This window comes from Molossus molossus, unplaced genomic scaffold (genome assembly GCF_014108415.1).
Source record: "Molossus molossus isolate mMolMol1 unplaced genomic scaffold, mMolMol1.p scaffold_m16_p_1, whole genome shotgun sequence".
Lineage (NCBI taxonomy): Eukaryota > Metazoa > Chordata > Mammalia > Chiroptera > Molossidae > Molossus > Molossus molossus.
The window spans coordinates 143926704-143946322 of NW_023425344.1; the positions used below are offsets into that span (position 1 = coordinate 143926704).

At 40.5% G+C, this 19619-nt stretch overlaps 1 protein-coding gene across 1 annotated transcript in view; it reads right to left on the bottom strand.

The window, feature by feature from the left end:
• Positions 1-15984, bottom strand: part of DHTKD1 (dehydrogenase E1 and transketolase domain containing 1) — a 62754-nt gene extending 46770 nt beyond the window's left edge. The window contains exon 1 of the mRNA XM_036280816.1: positions 15828-15984. Coding sequence (XP_036136709.1) covers positions 15828-15984 — 157 coding nt within the window. The remainder of the gene's footprint in view (positions 1-15827) is intronic.
• Between the last annotated feature and the right edge of the window lie 3635 nt (positions 15985-19619).

Genomic DNA, 19619 nt, shown 5'->3' on the forward strand with positions numbered 1-19619 from the left:
CAATCTGAGATGATTTCATATTTAGCCAAAAGTTACTTTTCTTTCCTTTCTACATGGAAGTCCTAAAATTTGTGGCGGGGAAACCCTCATGCCCACATTCAGTTACCCTTCAGTTTGTTAAGGTAGTCTTACACAAACTGAGCACAACCTTTGAGAATGAGCAGATGTGCTACAGAGGGTACACAATTTTCTGAACATTTAACAAATATGCATTGCCCTGGCCGGTTTGGCTCAACGGTTAGAGCGTCGGTCCAGAGAGACCCGGGTTCAGTTCCGGCTAAGGGCACATACCTCAGTTGCAGTTTGTCCCCAGCCCTGGTTGGGTTGTGCGGGAGGCAGCCACTCGATGTGTCCCTTTCACATCAATGTTTCTCTCTCTCTCTTTCTCCCACTCTATATGAACAAAAAAATGGAGAAATGTCCTTGGGTGAGGATAAAAAAAAAAAATACACATTTTTATTTTCAGAACCCAAAGAAAACCATTAGCATATTTTCAAATATTTAATGACCATTTTTTCAACATGTATTGCCACGCAATGATTTCCAGTTACCTATGTGCCTGGGTTTGTATTCAGCGTACCACAAAGTGTACCTGTTGACACAGGCACAGAGGAAAAAACAGAGATGTATTGAATACGTAAAGGGTGTGTTTCACTAACACTGCAGTTAGGAGAACACATATTATGTCTAATATACTAATCAAACAATCCCAGTAAATGAACTGATTTCCAGATGAAGGTTAGTCTTATATATTGCCATAGGGTTCTATTCTGAACCGTATTAAAGTTCTCAATTGCTATTTTATGAATTAGGAAATCTTCATATTTGTGACTAAAATTTAGATAATCCATGTCTAAAGGCACTGTCCTTTTGTGCCAACTCCCACATAAGCATTCTTGAGTATCATTACAAGCCTACCTGGTGAGCATTTAGAAACTGGAGCAGTGATCTCTATAATTTGATGTTTACTGAGAATGTTTTCAAAAGGGCTACTAGATTGCTATGAGAATGGGGATGGTAACCCTGTATGTTTACTATTAGACTTACCCCACTAAAGATGGAGTTCTGTTGATAATACCGAAAGTCGTGGAAGTACAGATCACCCAGAAAGTAGATTGAGAAAGTGACTCTGGGCAGACCTGTAGTGTACCAATATTTTAGAGATGAGCAAAAAGAAAGAGCCACTGAAAAGTGACTGAGGTGGTTAGGAGGAAAACCAGGATCTTGCAATGCCACAGAGCCAAGGAAAGAATGTATTTTTAAGGTGTGGCCTTTATGAAACAACCATTATTAAAAGATCAAAAAGTAGGCTTACGGTTGTTCATATGGAAAATAATACAATAATTAATAAATAATAACACAAGAATAAACTGTGTTTTGCATAAGAATAAACTGTTTCACATATTCACAACTATACACCTATTTTAGCCCCACCCTGTGCATACGTGTGTGTGTTTAATGAAGTAGCCAACAGGGATCACAAAGAGCATGTGGTATCTACTGCTCTGGCAGAGCCAGAGAGAGGCCTATTTTCCTCCCACCTCTGGGCACACCCCACAACCCTCCTGACCATTGATTTTAGAGAGAGAGGAAAGAAGAGAGAGAAAGAGAGAAACATCTATTGGCTGCCTCCTGCATGCACCCTGACCTAGGATCCAGCCCACAACCTGGGTATGTGCTCTAAGCTGGAATCGAACTAGCGACCTTTCGGTGCACAAGCTGACACTCAACCAACTGAGCCACACAGACCAGGAAGTATTTGCTTATTTAGATGAGAAAAGACTAAATTATAATATATATATAGCATGCACCTGCCTTTTCTTAAAATGTGTTTATGTGTAAATAGTATATATTTATTTATATAGTATATATATACATAGTGTCATATTAGTACATATGTACTTCATATATATGTATATGTATGTATGTATGTATCTATACATATTTCATATATATATAAAACAGACCAAAAACTTAGTATTTACCCTATGTCAAAATTTTGGATTTTTCTTTTTTGTTGTTTATCATATTTTCTAAGTTTTCCACAGTGGACACGTACAATAGAGCTCTTTAAATTGTATCCATTGAGCCCTGGCCGGTTTGGCTCAGCAGTTGAAGCGTCAGCCTGCTGACCATTGAGTCGCGGGTTCGATTCCGGTCAAAGACACGTACCTTGGTTGCATGAGCTCTGGTAGGGTCATGTGGGAGGCAGTCAATGTAGCTCTATCACATCGATGTTTCTCTCTGTCTCTCTTTCCCTCCCTCCCACTCTATGTGATAATAAGTAGAAAAATATCTCTCCTTCCCTTCCACTCTATCTGATAAGTAGAAAAATATCTTTGGCTGAGGAATAAAAAAAAAATTGTATCCATTGAACATGCTGCTCACTGCATTCTGAAAACTTTTGATTAGTGGGTTATCTCCAGCACACCTGCATGTCTGCCCTCACCAGTTGACTAACTTCTGGTAACAATCAGTTATATTTGTTCCTAAGCCAGTTGCTGTGGGGAAAAGTAAAATATTAGGAGAGAAATTATAAACACCTAGAAAGATTCTGCACTCAGATTGCTTTCACAAGCTCTCTTTAAATACCTGCCTAGATGCAAACAAAAATATAAATATTTAGGTTAAAATAGCCCTGGCCGGTTTGGCTCAGCGGTTAGAGCATCGGCCTGCGGTCCGGAGAGACCCGGGTTCGGTTCCTGCTAAGGGCATGTACCTCGGTTGCAGTTTGTCCCCGGCCCTGGTTGGTTGTGCAGGTGGCAGCCACTCGATGTGTCCCTTTCACATCGATGTTTCTCTCTCTCTCTCTCTTCCTCTCTCTCCCTCCCACTCTATCTGTGCAAAAAATGGAAAAATGTCCTCGGGTGAGGATAAAAAATAAATAAATAAATAACTTGAAGCATCTCTCATGTCTTTATGATAATCCTTGCTTCAATGACTTTCTAAAAAGTTAACTGACCAGCCCTGGCCAGTTTGGCTCAGTGGTTGGAGCATCGAACCACAGATCAGAGAAGCCCGGGTTCCTTTCTCGCTAACGGCACGTACCTCAGTTGCAGTTCGTCCCCCGCCCGGGTTGGGGTCATGTGGGTGGCAACCAGTCGATGTGTCTCTCTCACATCGATGTTTCTCTCTCTGTCTCTCCCCCTCCCTCTCTCCCTTTTGCTCTATCTGAAGATAAATGCAAGAATGTCCTCGGGTGAGGATTAAAAAAAAAAAAAGTTAACTGACCAACTTCTAGTTTCAAATGCTGTTTTTCTTCTGTAGAAAATAATGAAAGTATTTGTTACAAAATATTTATACATTTAAAACAATAAAATATGTAATGAAAATAATTAAATTAGGACATTTAAAGAACATAAAATATGAAATAAGCTATTTAAGAGGATGGCAATACTGCAATAGAACACATATATTCTTTATTAAAATAACTTCCTATTATTGTATAAATCAAAGGGTTACTGTAACTGAAAAATGAATACCTTTATGTTAAGCATAATACTGTCCAAACAACTTAGAACTCATGACACCTCCAAAAGTCCAGAGGAATTTAAGTTAAATCCCTAAGAAGACAGAGAGTCCTGGCTGGGTAGCTCAGTTGGTTAGAGCGTTGTCCCACTACACCAAAGTTGCTGGTTTGATCCCTGGTCAGGGCACATACAAAAAGCAACCAATAAATGCATAAATAAGTGGAACAACAAATCGATGTTTCTCTCTCTCTCTCTCTTTCTCTTTCAAATCAATTTTTAAAAGAAAAAGAACTAGCCTGAGACAGCTATCATTCGAAAAGCCTGCTTGTAAGATGGGCCTCTGGCTGGTGTCTGGGAACTTGGATTTCTGGAATGTTCTCACCTGTCTCTAACTGATAAGGGTAGTCCACTATGCCTAGATTGGGCAAACAATATGGTTTATACTGAACACTTGCTTTTCTAGTGGGAGTTTGGAATTTTGGCACATGCAGAGGGTGCTTAAAGAAACATCTCCCAATAAAAACCGTGGGTGCCAGCCCTGGCCGGTTTGGTTCAGCGGTTAGAGCATCGGCCTGCGGTCCAGAGAGACCCGGGTTCGGTTCCTGCTAAGGGCATGTACCTCGGTTGCAGTTTGTCCCCGGCCCTGGTTGGTCGTGCGGGTGGCAGCCACTCGATGTGCCTCTTTCACGTCGATGTTTCTCTCTCTCTCTCTCTCTCTTCCTCTCTCTCCCTCCCACTCTATCTGTGCAAAAAATGGAAAAATGTCCTCGGGTGAGGATAAAAAAAACCGTGGGTGCCAAGGCTCTGATGGGCTTCTCTGGGCAGAAACACTGCATACATGTTGCAGTGTTTTTGTCACTTGAAGAGGTATGCATTCTGCTACCCGTCATGGGAAAGAGAGCATAAGAAAGCTTGCACAATGGTTCCTCCAGACTCTTCCTATGCCTTTTCCCATTCTGATCCAGCTGTGTATCTCTATTATATCACTGTAGTAAATCTTAGCCTTGAGTACAACTATATGCTAAGTCCAAATGTGGCATGGCCTGAAAAACGCCCAACACATTATGGATGACACTGGAGCCAAGTATACTAACAGCTGTGTCCTATGAGCCCACGCACAGCTTCTGCCAATATTCCCAGAACTAGCTCTGGTTTACTTCAGTTCTAGGAGATACCTTGTATCTTTAAAAAAAAAAAAAAAAAAAAGTCTCCTCTTTGTTTAAAATAGCCAGAGTTGGATTCTGTTGCTTGTGACCAAAAGAATCTTAGCTATTATGGGAAGTAAAAAAAGAAATTATGATAGAGATATCTACATCAATTACTTTATTTTCTGCTATAAGCAAACATGATGGGGACACTGAATAGTGTTTTATTATCAGAAAGGATACTGTTCATATTAATCAGCATGAAGCACACTGACAGATAAACTCAACTAAACTTAGTGCTTAAACTAAAAGTCAATACAATTCATTTTCATCATCTGGTCATAAATAGCCTCCTCCAGAAATATCTAGATCATATCCACAGTGAATTTCCATTCATATGCTTAAAGCAAGTGAGAACATTAACTATCTATAAAAACACTGAAGACTCCATGAAATGGAAATTCATAACTGGAGTCTCTTACAACCATAAAAAAATGAGATGGCTGCCTCCAGCTTCAACTTAGGAACTTCACAGATAACCACATTAGAAGCCAAGACTTTGTACCAGAATACTATATTTTGTACAACAAACTCAGATAGACCTAGGCTGTGCAGCTGAGTTCATTCTATATCATACACTCCCTTTCCATCGCAAACATAACATCTTTATGAAATAAATCTCTTTTGCCAACTATTTCTTTTCTGTAAAAACAAAAAAAACAACAAGAAAACCCTAACTTTAAATAGAAACCTTGTTCTAGCCATTTCTATTTTATCCCAATCCCTTCTTAAATCATTGCTAAAATAGATACATAAGGGTCACAGGTTGATAATAAATGACAGTAACCATTAATTGAGTACTAACTTCTGCTACACGTTGTGCTGGATTTTTCACACATATAATCTTACCGAGTCCTTGCAACAACTTGGAAATAGGTGTTCTTATCTGCAGAAGAGTAAACTGCAGAGGTTAAGTGACTTGAAAAAGGTGATACAGGTAATTAAGAAGCTGAAATTTGAATTCAAGAATATTTTACGTCAATCCAGTGTTTTATCCATTATACTATAACAAAAATTCCATGTTGTACACTTGAAAATAAGATAATACTCTACACCAACTATAAGTGAAAAAAAATTAAATTGAAAAGGGAAGTCCATAGCTTTTATAACAAAGGGATGAGAAAGCTAGAAGTCACTGAGACATTGTTTTCTAAGTACAAAAGCTAATGTTATCAGCCCTTTTGGTCTGCATTTATGCCACATACTAATTTAGATTTTTTTAAATCTCTAATACAATTGATGGACCCTTAGCCACACTCACTAAGAAACAGAGAGAGAGGACCCAAATAAACAAAATCAGAAACGAAGGAGGAGAAGTAACAACTGACACCACAGAAATACAAAGGATCATTAAAAAATTCTGTGAATAATCATACGCCAACAAATTGAACAATCTAGGTGAAAAAGACAAATATCTAGAAACACAGTCTCCCAAAACTGAACCGGGAAGAGATAGAAAAATTGAACAGACCAGTAACAACTAAGGAAATTGAATATATAGTCAAGAAACTCCCAGCAAACAAAAGCCTGGGCCCAAATGGCTTCATGGTGGAGTTTTACCAAGCATTCAAAAAAGAACTAACACTCATTCTCCTCAAACTATTCCTAAAAATTCAAGAAGAAGGAAGACTTCAAACTCGTTTTATGAGGCCAGTGTAATTCTAATTCCAAAATCAGATAAAGACACTACAAAGAAAGAAAACTACAGGCCAATATCCTTGATGAAAATAGATGCTACAATCCTGAATAAAATACTAGCAAATTGGATCCAGAAATACATTCAAAAAATTATTAACCGTGACCAAGTGGGATTCATCCCAGGAACACAAGGCTGTACAATATTCGAAAGTCAATAAATGTGATACACCACATAAACAAAATGAAAGATAAAAACCATATGATCATATCAATAGATGCTGAAAAAGCATTCAACAAAATCCAGTACCCATTTCTGATAAAAACGTTCAGCAATGTGGGAATAGAGGGATTATAATTCAACATAATAAAGGCCATATATGAAAAACCTACAGCCAACATCATACTCAATAGGCAAAAACTAAAAGCATGTCCCTTAAAAATAGGAACAAGACAGGGATGCCCACTTTTGCCACTCTTATTTAACATAGTACTGGAAGTCTTAGCCACAGCAATTAGACATGAAGAAAAAAGAAAAGGAATCCAAATTGGAATAGAGAAAGTGACTGTCATTATTTTCAGATGACATGATACTGTATGTAGAAAACCCTGAAGACTCCATCAAAACTCTACTAAATTTAATAAATGAATTTGACAAGGTAGCAGGATAGAAAATTAACATCAGAAATTGATGGCATTCTTATACACCAATAATGAACTCACAGAAAGAGAAACTAAAAAAACAATCCTATTTACCATCCTGGCAAAAAAAATTAAGATACCTAGGAATAAACTTAACCAAAGAAGTAAAGGACCTATTTGCAAAAAACTACAGGACATTGAAAAAAGAAATAGACGAAGATATAAAAAAGTGGAAGCACATACCTTATTTATGGCTTGGAAGAATTAACATCATTAAAATGTCCATACTACCCAAAGCAATCTATAGATTCAATGCAATCCCCATTAAAATACCAATCACATATTTCACAGAACTAGACAAAATACTCAAAAAGTTTGTATGGAACCAAAAAAAAACCCCGAATAGCCACAGCAATCTTGAAAAAGAACAAAGCAGGAGAGATCACAATACCAGGTATCAGTTTATACTACAAAGCCATTGTAATCAAAACAGGCTGGTACTGGCACAAGAACAGACATATGGATCAGTGGAACAGAACAGAGAATCTGGAAATTGACCCAAGATATTATGCTCAATCAATATTTGACAAAGGTGGCAAGAGCATACAGTGGAGTAAAGACAGCCTCTTTAATAGATGGTGTTTGAAAAACTGGACAGCTACATGCAAAAAAAAAAAAAAAAAAAAAAATGAAAATAGACAACCAACTTATACCATACACAAGAATAAACTCAAAATGGATAAAATACTTAAATGTGACTCATCAATCCATAAAAATCCTAGAAGAAAATGTAGGCAATAAAATTTCAGACATCACATACAGCAGAATTTTCAATGATACAACGTCTAAGGAAAGAGAACCAAAGAAAAAAAAATAATACATCAAACTAAAAAGCTTCTGCACAGCAAAAGAAATAAGCATCAAAATGGAACGGGAACCCATTATATGGGAGAGCATAATTGCCAATAAGATAAAGAGTTAATTTCCAAAATATATAGGGTATTCATACAACTCAACAAAAGGAAGACAAAGAACCCAATTAAAAAATGGTCAGAGGCCCTGGCCGGTTTGGTTCAGCGGTTAGAGTGTCGGCCTGCGGTCCCGAGAGACCCGGGTTCGGTTCCCGATAAGGGCACGTACCTCGGTTGCAGTTTGTCCCCGGTCCTGGTTGGGTCGTGTGGGTGGCAGCCACTCAATGTGTCCCTTTCACGTCGATGTTTCTCTCTCTTTCTCTCCTTCCCCTCCGGTGAGGATTAAAAAAAAAAAGGGCAGAGGACCTAAATAGACACCTCTCCAAACAGGACATACAAATGGCCAAGAGACATATGAAGAAATGCTCAACTTCACTAATCATCAGAGAGATGCAAATTAAAACAACAATGAGGTATCACCCCACAACTCTCAGAATGGCCGCCATCAACAAATCATCAAACAACAAGTGCTAGCAAGGGTGTGGAGAAAAGGGGACTCTAGTACACTGCTGGTGGGAATGCAGACTGGTGCAGCTACGATGGAAACCAATATGGTGTTTCCTCAAAAAATTAAAAATTGAACTGCCATTTGACCCAGTGATCCCACTTCTAGGAATATATCCTAAGAAGCCGAAAACACCAATCAGAAAAAATATATGTACCCCTATGTTCATAGCAGCACTATTTACAATTTCTAAGATCTGGAAACAGCCCAAGTGTCCATCAGTAGATGAGTGGATAAAAAAGCTGTGGTACAGCCCTAGCCAGTCTTGCTCAGTGGTTAGAGTGTTGGTCTGCAGTCCAGAGAGACTTGGGTTCAGTTTCTGCTAAGGGCACGTACCTTGGTTGCAGATTGTCCCCGGCCCTGGTTGGGTCGTGTGGGTGGCAACCACTCAATGTGTCCCTTTCACATCAATGTTTCTCTCTCTCTCTCTCTCTCTCTCTCTCTCTCTCTCCTCCTCCTCCTCCCTCCTTCCCTCCCTCCCACTCTATCTGAACAAAAAATGTCCTCAGGTGAAGGTAAAAAAATAAATTAAATAAATAAATAAAAGCTGTGGTACATACACACAATGGAATACTATACAGCTGTAAGAAAGATCTCTTATCCTTTGAGACAACATGGAGGGGAGGAACCTGGAGAGTATTATGCTAAGCGAAATAAGTCACTCAGAGAAAGACAAATAAATATCACATGATCTCACTTATTTGTGGAATACAATGAACAAAAAAAGCTGATGAACAAAATATACCCAGAGACACAGAAAGGAGTATGGTTTAGACTGATAAATCTCAGCGGAGGGAGGAAAGGGGGAGGGAAGAGATAAACCAAAGAGCTTATATGCATATATGCATAACCAATAGACATAGACAAGAATGTTGTGGATTGGGGAGGGATCAGGAGGTAGGTGTCTAGGGGGGAAAAAAGAAGAAACATCTGTGACAAAAATAAATTAATTAATAAAAAAAAACTCTAGCCCTGGACGGTTTTGCTCTGCAGTTAGAGCATCAGCCCAAGTTCGGGCCCAGGTTCGGTTCCCACTAAGGGCACGTACCCGGGTTGCAGTTGGTCCCCAGGCCCAGTTGGGGTCATGTGGGTGGCAACCACTCGATGTGTCTCTCACACATTGATGTTTCTCTCTCTCTCTTCCTCCCTCTCTCCCTCCTGCTCTATCTCATGATAAATGCAAGAGTGTCCTTGGGTGAGGATAAAAACAAAATCTCTAATGCAGTAAGATTTTCTTCAACCATTTTCCCCATGGCTCTACTAAAGGCTCCTATTGTTACTAAAATGCAACATACCTACAACCTCTTATTTCAACTAGTAAAGCTCAGTGCCAAGGTCAGTAACCATCAAACACTGTTTGAAATCCTGTGACTCCTACTTCCTGATTCTCACTAAATTCTGCCCTTTTTTTTAGAATTCAAATTCTCCATAGTAAAATCTATATCTGTAAATCACCACTCCTAAACCCACCTTTATTTTAAATTGGGATTGTCAATAAATAAACTCAAGTTTACTTGGAAATTAAGGTTTACAAAGGTTAAAGTACATGCTGTTACTAATAGCCAGCCACAGAGAATGCTCATCACAGGTCAAATTTTAACTAGTAAAACCATGGTCATCCAAAAGGTTACCAGAAGCAAATTCAATATCTCTTTAAAGCCTAATACAATGAAAGTCTTAGTGAATGATGTAGTCATCCTATGAAGGCAATGATTTTCAGACAAGTTAAACATATGAAGAAAGATGACTAATGAAGGGCCAAAAGGAGAAGGGAGATACCATAACTCTGTCTATCCCTCCTCCCTCTTCTTATATCACCTTTGATGTTGAAGGATGCCATGAGTCATTTTCAGTAGGGTTTTTACTTTAATTTACTTTGCCAGTAATGAAAGTTATGTACATGATCCATCACACTAACTCAGTTATTCCTCTCAACCTACATGCTTCCTTTTAGGACAACTGGCAGGTGACATGAAAAAGCCTAGAGCCCATCAAACCAAGTCCGTGGCCTCATTATTCTCCTGTCCTTATTAATGGAACTGACCATAAGCACACACAGAGAATTTAAGGAAAAAACCCACAAGTCTCACTTGACTTCATAAGCAAAAAAAGGTTATTATTTTTTCTGAAACACAGTACACACTGTTACTAATATAGTAATAGTAATATCGTAGATTACCCAATATATAAAGGGCTTTATTTCTTGGCACTTGAGGTTATGGTTGTACATGCAAAATTCAAATGCACTAAATATCACAAATGAATTGCATATACAGAACCATTTCCATATCTTAGCAGGAATGACTCATTTAATAAATATTCAGTTAAGTATAGAGCTAAGAAGAATGTAAGACTAGGTCTCTACTTTACACACAATCAGAAAAAGTTCAGTAGAGTCTAAAGGGATCCATACTGAGAGTTGAAGGAGTTCATATCAGGATAGCCAAGTGTTGTCTAGAAAAATATCATGGAAGCACTGGAATGGAGTTGGGCCCTGGGTAAAAAGTGAAAAGGCACAGAATGAGGAAGAAGAATTTTTAGTAAGGACTAGGATATGGGGGCATTTATGTTGGAGAGACATATAAAATAAAAGGCAAAATGAGTCAAGACACATGAAGGATACTGACTATCAAGCTAAAGAATTTGGATTTCATTCTGAGAGGCAAAGTAGAGCCTTTGGAGATGTGAATAAGAAAATAACTCAGTGAAATCAATGTTTTTAGAAAGACTATACTAAGTAGAAGGGAACTAGACTACACATTTTAATGCCAGAGAAGTTAACAGTTTTACCTTTTTGAAGTCATGAATCTCTTTGAGAATTTAATAAAAGCTATGAGTCCTTTGCCTAGAAACAGATACACACACAGAGTTGTGCAAAGTTCACAGACACTCTGAAAACTTTTCATAGGGCTTCATGGACTCAGGTTAAGAACCCTTGAATTAAATGGTTTTTTGTTTGTTTGTTTGATTGTTTGTTTGTTTGTTTTGTAGCAGACCAGAATTAAAGGTCTAGGCTAGGATCCTAGTTAGTGAAAATACAAAGAAAGTAAGGCTTTAAGAAATCTAGTGCTCAAAATTTGATATGAAGTATGAAGTGAAAAAGTTGAAGGTGGAGTGCTTGCTCCAGAATTTTATAATACATCTGTAGCAGAGACTGCTATAACTCCCAATATCCATTTCTCTTTATCTTTTATAGTAACAGGTAGTTGAGCATATGACCACCCAAAATAGAGGTACACATTCCTAGCCTTCCATGTAGCCAGTGTGGCCACATGACTAAGTTCTAACCAATAAGAAGAAAGTAGAACTGATATATGCAACTTTTGGGTCTTGACTGGTTCTCTTCTCTTCCCCATTTCCTCCTTCCTACTGGCCAATATATGGATAAAGTGGTGAGCTACCTTAGACCAGAGTTTAAAGCAGCACCCACAGGATGGTGAAGGAACAACATAGAAGGAGCTTGACACCCTATACCATTGTAGAGCAAAGCTGTCATACCAGCTTAGATATTTACTTATCTTACTTGTCATTATTATTCCAGGTCTCTGGCACAGCCCCTGAACTCATCCTATCTAATACAGAATTTGGTACCCAAGGTGGTTTGCTGCTGTAATAGAACCTAAAATGCATGGCTGGCTTAGCAGCCAGGCAGTTGGTGCCAAGGAGCCATATAATTCAGAATAGAAAGCTGATGAGCAGTGTTATACTATCTGACAAAACACTTGGTAAAACTGTCACCTGCAATACCCTAAAAGGCAGACTATATGCTCACAGATCCTGTAGCTCAGTAGTATGTGTTCACTGTTTCTTGTCACTTTCAGGAAAGTCCTGGGAGAAAGGTGAGGTCAGGTTGGAGCTAGTTAATCAGCAAGAAGAGATGGCAGGAAATTCACTCTGCATGGAGGTACTCTCTGTCTGTGGTCAAAGTACCTAGAAGGTAGACCTGGCAAGTTTGGAAAATTAGAAGTATTTTAAAAAGGTGGTTCTGAAAAGGCTGTCTAACAGGAGACAGGAGAATAGACAAAACCCTTCTTTTTTTTTTTTTTATCCTCACCGGAGGACATTTTTTGATATTTTGTTCAGATAGAGTGGGGGGGGGGGAGAGAGACATCGATGTGAAAGGGACACATTGAGTGGCTGCCACCCACAGGGCCCAACCAGGGCCGGGGACAAACTGCAACCAAGGTACCTGCCCTTAGCGGGAACCGAACCCAGGTCTCTCTGGACTGCAGGCTGACGCTCTAACCACTGAGCAAAACTGGTCAGGGCGACAAAACCCTTCTTTAAGTACCTTCTAGTAAGCATCACTGTTAGACAAGGGGAGCCAGCTGAGACTTCAAGATCCGATCAAGGATGTCGCCTTCCCACTCAAGCCTATTACTTCAGTTGATCTCAAGGTAAGCACCATTAAATTTAGGGACCTGAATGGGTAGAACACAGAAGCAATAAATAAAAGACTGAAGTTATCTGGCTTAAATACTAGGTCTAGAGGCCCTGGCTAGGTAGCTCAACTGGTTAGAGCATGGTACAAATATGCCAAGGTTGTGGACTGGATTTCCAGTCAGGGTACATACAAGAAGCAACTAATGAATGCATAAATAAGTGGAAGAACAAATGGATGTTTCTCTCTCTTCCTCTCTCTCTCTCTCTCTCTCTCTCTTTTTCCCCCTTCCTCCCCCCTCTCAAATCAATCGATCAATCAATATTAGGTCTAGATGAGATTTTAAAAAAATCCTCACCCAAGGATATGGTTTTAAAAATTGATTTTTAGAGACAGAAGAAAGGAGACAAAAACATCATTGTGAAAGAGAAAGACCATTCAGTTGCATCCCATACATGCCCCAACCAGGACTGAACCTGTGACCTAGGTATGTGCTCTGTCCAGCAATCAAATTGCAACTTTTTTGGTGCACCGGAGAATGCTCCAACCAACTGAGCCACCCGGCCAGGGCTAGATGAGACCTTTGGGAAATTTGCTTATGGAATGACCAGAAGCAAAAAGACTGAAGACTTATGAATTTTATAAGAAAATTGTACTGCCAAAGAAATCCTAACTCTGGCCAGAAAAAAAAAGCAACTGTAACTGATGACCCCCTAAAGTAACTCTTAAGCTCCTCAACCTATCAAAATAGACTGTAAAAGGGGTGCAGTCCCAAGGAGAGCATGTTCATGTCAGGGATGGCCACAGAAGGTAATGGATAAAGAAAAACCTGTAAGGCAAAGCCTGAAGGCAGAATTAAAGGGCCAAATAAACTCATGAACTTACTACAGGATCACATCAAGGAGCTTTTTTATCATTCCTTCCCAACAATATTTAGTTACTGATTTGAACCAGTGGCTGCTATAGATCCCTTTCTTTCCTTCTACAGATTGAAATTTTCTTTATATATCATATGTGTATACATGGAGTGGGTGGCAGTTCATAAAATTCTAGACCATGAGGAGTTACAGCCAGACCAGATGAAGAGGACCACACATTCTCCAGAGATAATTTTCCTCTTCTTTCTCAAGATAATTTTTAGCTGGTTCGTGGCCACCCTGAACAGAGCCTGTGCTTGCTTTCTTTTTCTTTTTTTTTTTTTTTGTCCTCACCTGAGGACATTTTTCCATTTTTGTTCAGGTAGACTGGGAGGGAGAGAGAGAGAAACATGGACGTGAAAGGGACACATTGAGTGGCCGCCTCCCGCATGACCCCAACCTGGGCCGGGGACAAACTGCAACCGAGGTATGTGCCCTTAGTGGGAACCGAACCCGAACCCGGGTCACTCTGGACCTCAGGCCGACGCTCTAACCACTGAGAAAACTGGCCAGGGCCAGAGCCTGTGCTTTCTAATTTCCCTTGCATGTATATAAAAACAGAAGACCAGGTTCTGGCCAATGAGATATTATTGGACGTGATATACGCAACTCTCCTTGCCTCTTCTCCCACATAGCCTAGTAAGAGAGGTAGGAGAAAATGATCTACAAAAAGAGTGATTATAAAATAATGTGAGGAAGCAAATAGAAACAAATTGTGAAGGAAAACCTCAAATGAGTTCACAATAATTGTGCACCGAGCAGATGCTAATATGATCTTAAATGAAGAAGAGACTGTCAAACACATTTCACACATACATCTCTTATTGACTACAACAGTATTTGGCCACAGATAATCATGGACCTCCTGGTAGAGAATCACCTGGGGTGCCTGATAAAAATACATATTCCTAAACCTCATCTCAGACCACTGAATTAGAACCTGGGGGAAGAGTAAGGGAAGGAAGCGTGGAAACTGGCACTTTAAATATCATTCAAAGTGATTTGAACACACACTTATGTTTCAGAACTGACAAATAAAACTTTTTACACTCATTTTGCTAAGTAAAATAAGATACATATAGTCTTATACTCAAGGGATTAACAATGTAGTTGGCAAAAGCCTTCCCTAAAGAAATCCTATTGCATTCAAGACAGAGAGAAAAAATCAGGTTTATTCCAAATGTCCCCTGAGGTCAAGGACAAAATACTGAGATTCCAGTGTGTGATGTAAGATTCAAAGGTCAGGTGCTTAGATGATGGAGGTGATCTTCATTGTTAACCTAATGACTGGATCAAAGATACCAAATGCTTTTCATCTGATAATTGATCTGGATTCATCTTTTACTTTGTGAGAATGAATAAGGATACAATAACTTTGGCACACAAATCAAATAATCAAAATTAATCTTTTGCACATGAGCATGCAACATAAGAGAGAGGTTCCAGAAAACTGACACTCATGTCCTCTAACCCATTAAAACTCCAGAAATATGGTTCTAAATTCAGCAAAGAGTTTTAAACTCTGAAATTAAAGTTAGAGGCCAGCTAGAGGATATAAACAGATGATAAGTACCACGCTGTGGTCCAAGACCACCAACTAACTGCCCTCCACACTCTAGCAGTAGAGTCGTGACCCTCACATTCCGGCTCGCACCGGCCTTGGACGTGGCCCTGAAATGTATCCTAGGCTAAACTCCAGGAGCTGGGAGATCTTAGAACTTTTCTTGTAGCCCCGCCTCCGCAAAGAGCTCAACTCCCGCAAGTTTACAACCGAAGAAAAGACATGAGCTCGCAAAATCGGTATGAACTCGGAAAGTGAGAAGACCACCCAAGCGAGGAACCGATGCTGAGACCCTGAAGTCAAAGTTCCTCAACTACCGAGGCTGGGGGGCGGGGGATGACCCCAACACTGACAACACCCACGCCTGCCTCTCTGCCCCCTCCCCTCCCCTTCCTCTTCACCAGCCTGCACAGACTGCAGACCCCTGAAGCCCCGACCTCCCCCACAACAGCACACCACTGCAGGCCCGGCAGGAAGGATCCCCGGCCTCCCCAGCACCCATGCCCACAGCCCGGGCCCGACCCCAGCCCCATCCCGGACCTGGCGGGCGCGCCAGGCCGCTTCGGGGTTCCTGGCTCTCAGGTTTCCTCGGACGGTATCCATAGACACCCTTTTCGGTCTGGTAGCCGCGCTGGAGGAGGAACGGAGGGGCCCGACCCAGGCTCCGTCTTGCTGCTGCCACAGTGACCGAGGCCATGTTCCGCCTGGTCTTCTGGCCCAGAGGACGAGGGGCAGTACACGTGGAGAACAAGTGTCGTTCCAGAGGCGCCTCAGCCCGGGAACCCGCTCGTGGGAGGCGGGAAGCAGGAAGCCCATCCTTGGACAACGCCCCCGCGCCTGATTGCCTGGTTGGCCGGGGGCCGGCCCTTCGGAGCCAATCCAGGGCAGCAGTCCACCAGGCGAAGCCACGCCCCGGGACCCGGCGGTCTCCCGGTCCTAGAGGCTGAGGGTGGCCCTGGATTTGGGAGTGTGGAGTGTTGAGCAGAGCGTTACCGGCTTTCTGGTACAAAACTTGTGTTTCTGTGTATTCTACAGTCTCCCGCCAGGAGTATTTACCCACAACTCCTCAGGTGATAGCTGCAAAAAGCACACAGACACGATGTAGGTTGTCACACACAAAGGAAAAATTAGCGACTGGGGTCATAGAAAGTGGCTTGGACAGAGACCAAGGACCGCAAGAAGGAAAGATCATACAAAGGAGCCAGAAAATCAAATATCTCCCCTTTTTATTATGAAACATTGAGGGAGCCTGGCCCCTGAGGCTCGGTAGTTGAGCTTCCACCCATGAACCAAGAGGTCACCTGTTCTATTCCTGGTCAGGGCACATGCCCAGGTTGTGGGCCAAATCCCCAATGGGGAGAATGCAGGAGGCGGCCAATCTATGTTCTCTCTCATTGATGTTTCTATCTCTCCTTCTCCCTTCCCCTCTCTCTAAAATCAATAAAGAAAAAAAATTAAACAAACAACAAAAAAGAAACATTGAGGGGGAAAGTACAAAATAGGGGAAGAGGAGCCTATGTGAAAGGGATAGACTATGAGTGAAAAGAAATGGGTCATGGAAGATTTCAGCAGCGTATAGACCTTTGAGATTCTTCATTGGTCTATCTGACAGTTTCCCAAACAATTTTATTCTGACTTACCTTTAATTTTGCCACTGTGGTGAGGGAGGAAGGGTACTCTGCTGAATTACAAAAACTGACAAGATACAATGTGCCCTTAATCAGTTCCCAGTCTTGTAGCAGACTGAACTCAACACACAGTATGAGAGATGCGGGGATGGGTAGGTGCCCTGCAAGCACAGTGCAAAGGCATCCAGCACAAACAGGTGTATCAGGGGGACCTCTAAGTAGAAGCAACACTAAAACAAAATATTCATGGATGAATTTTGTTACGGTGATTAAGATTTTTTTCTTTACAATTTTAACTAGAGCGTTCAGGATATGTTTGAAAGATTTTACAAACTATTAAGTAAAAAAATACAGGAGAGAAGGATAATCCAGTGGATTGAGGTACATGCAGAAGTGGGAGGGGAAAGGATCCAAGGACAGATGACACTAGAAAGGAGAAGAGGTATGTTCTTCATTGATTCAGATTAAAAGAAGAGAAGATAGGTGCAAAAGCAGACAGAGTTATAGATTCAGTGGTGGAATTCTAAGGGAGTTCCTTCTATGTGAAATATCAGGCCAGATAATTTCCCCCAAAATAATTACCTGAAAAGGTGCTAGGGAGTGGGGAGGTGAGTCAGAGTTAAGAAAGGTAGAGATAGGAGAAACATCTGTAACAAAAATAAAATAAAATAAAATTCTGCAAGAAAAAAAAGAAAAGAAAGGTAGAGACAGTATAAAACTGTTATTGAGAAGAGTAGTAAAATGTAGAAGATTGTCTTAAACTTTTGGGGGTCATCCAGTTGAGATTGGTGACCATAAACAGAGAGAGATACTAATTTCAGCTCTTTTGTGATTTTCTCCATTAGTGGTCAGTTGCTTGGTACTGAGACCGTCAGAAGGATGGTGATTGGATTTATTTTGGGGCTAGAGTTTTTCCAGGCAGACATGATAGAAAGGCCAAGAGGCAAAGGAATTTAAGGTTTTAGCTAGAGAACAATTGAAATAATAAAACATGGGCCCTGGCTAATGTGGCTCCGTTGATTGGACTGTCGTTTGGGACACCACCAAAAGGTCGCGGGTTTGATTCCTAGTCAGAGCATAAATCCAGGTTGTGGGTTCGATTCCTGGTCACGATTCATAAACTCCCGTCAGGGTACATATTGGAGACAACCAACCTATGCTTCTCTCTTAAATCCATGTTTCTCTCTCTCTCCCTCTCCCTTCCTCTCTATCTAAAATCAAGAAAAACATGTCCTTGGGTGAGGATTAAAAAAAGAAAAATAATAAAACAGACTCTACACTGGAGAAAAAAAAAAAAGGCTAACAAATATAAGAATGACCAGATCTCATCTTTGGACCCTAAATACATTCAAAATAGTTCTCAAATCCATTCTCAGATCCATCCACTTTTTCTAGTTAGAGCCATCATCACCTCTCCAAGAATACCAGAGTAGCTTCCTAAACTGTCTTTTTGCCTTGGGTCTTTCCTTACTTAGTCATACTTCTTCCACATTGGAGTCAAAAGTATTTTGTTATTTATTTTTATTTTTTCTTTAAATCCTCACCTGGGGATATTTTTCCATTTATCTTCAGATAGACTGGAAGGGAGGGAGGGAGGGAGGGATGGGGGGAGAGGGGGAAAGGGGGAGAGAGAGAGAGACAGAGAGACAGAGAGACAGAGACTGATGTGAGAGAGACACATTAATTGGTTGCTTCCCACATGACCCTGACCAGGGCCGGGGATGGAACCGCATCCAAGGTAGATGCCCTATACTGGAATTGAACCTGAGGCTCTTTGACCTGCAGGTTGACACTCTAACTGCTGAGCCAAACTGGCCAGGGCATATTTCTTAAAATTAATATCTCATATTGCTGTTGCCTTAAACATTTTCATGCTTCCCTGTTCTTCTTTGGATAAAGTCTAAGTGTTTTAACGTAGCTTTAAAATTCTTGGGTGGGGTGGGGGGTGCCAATGGGGTAAAAAAGGTAAAATATCTGTAACAAAAAAATAAATAAAAAATTTATAAAAAATAAATAAATAAAATTCTTTAAAGATCACTAACCTTGACTCATTTCTTAAAATTTTCATCTCCCCATTTTTCAGTCAGAAACTTCAATGTGTCATGCTTTTCCAAATTTCCAAATCCTTTTCCTTTGCAACTGCACTCACACTCATGGCTTTAATGAACAATAATATAAGAATGATACCGCCCTGGCCGGATTTGCTTAGTGGTTAGAGCATTGGTCCGCGGACCAGGAGGATCCTGGGTTCGGTTCCCGCTAAGGGCACATATCTCAATTGCAGTTTATACCTCAATTGCAGTTGATCCGTGGCCTGGTTAGGGTCGTGTGGGTGGCAACCAGTCGATGGGTCTCTCTCACATGGATGTTTCTCTCTCTCCCTCCCTCTCTCCCTCCTGATCTGTCTAAAAAGATGAATGCAAAAATGTCCTCGAGTGAGGAAAAAAAGAAAAAGAATGACACCAAATATAAATCACCAGCATAGATCTCTGTTCTGAACTTAGATTCTGGTCTGCTGACGTCTTTACTTCTTAGTATATCACTATGAACTCGTGATATACTAGACTCCATGACCTGTTCAAATATCATCAATTTGAAACTTGGTGGCCCACAGGTCCCAACTGAACTGCTGATGTATGCTTTGTTTGCCACCATATTGTCTTAATTTTTAAAAATTGGATGTTAATAATAAAAATGTGGAAGA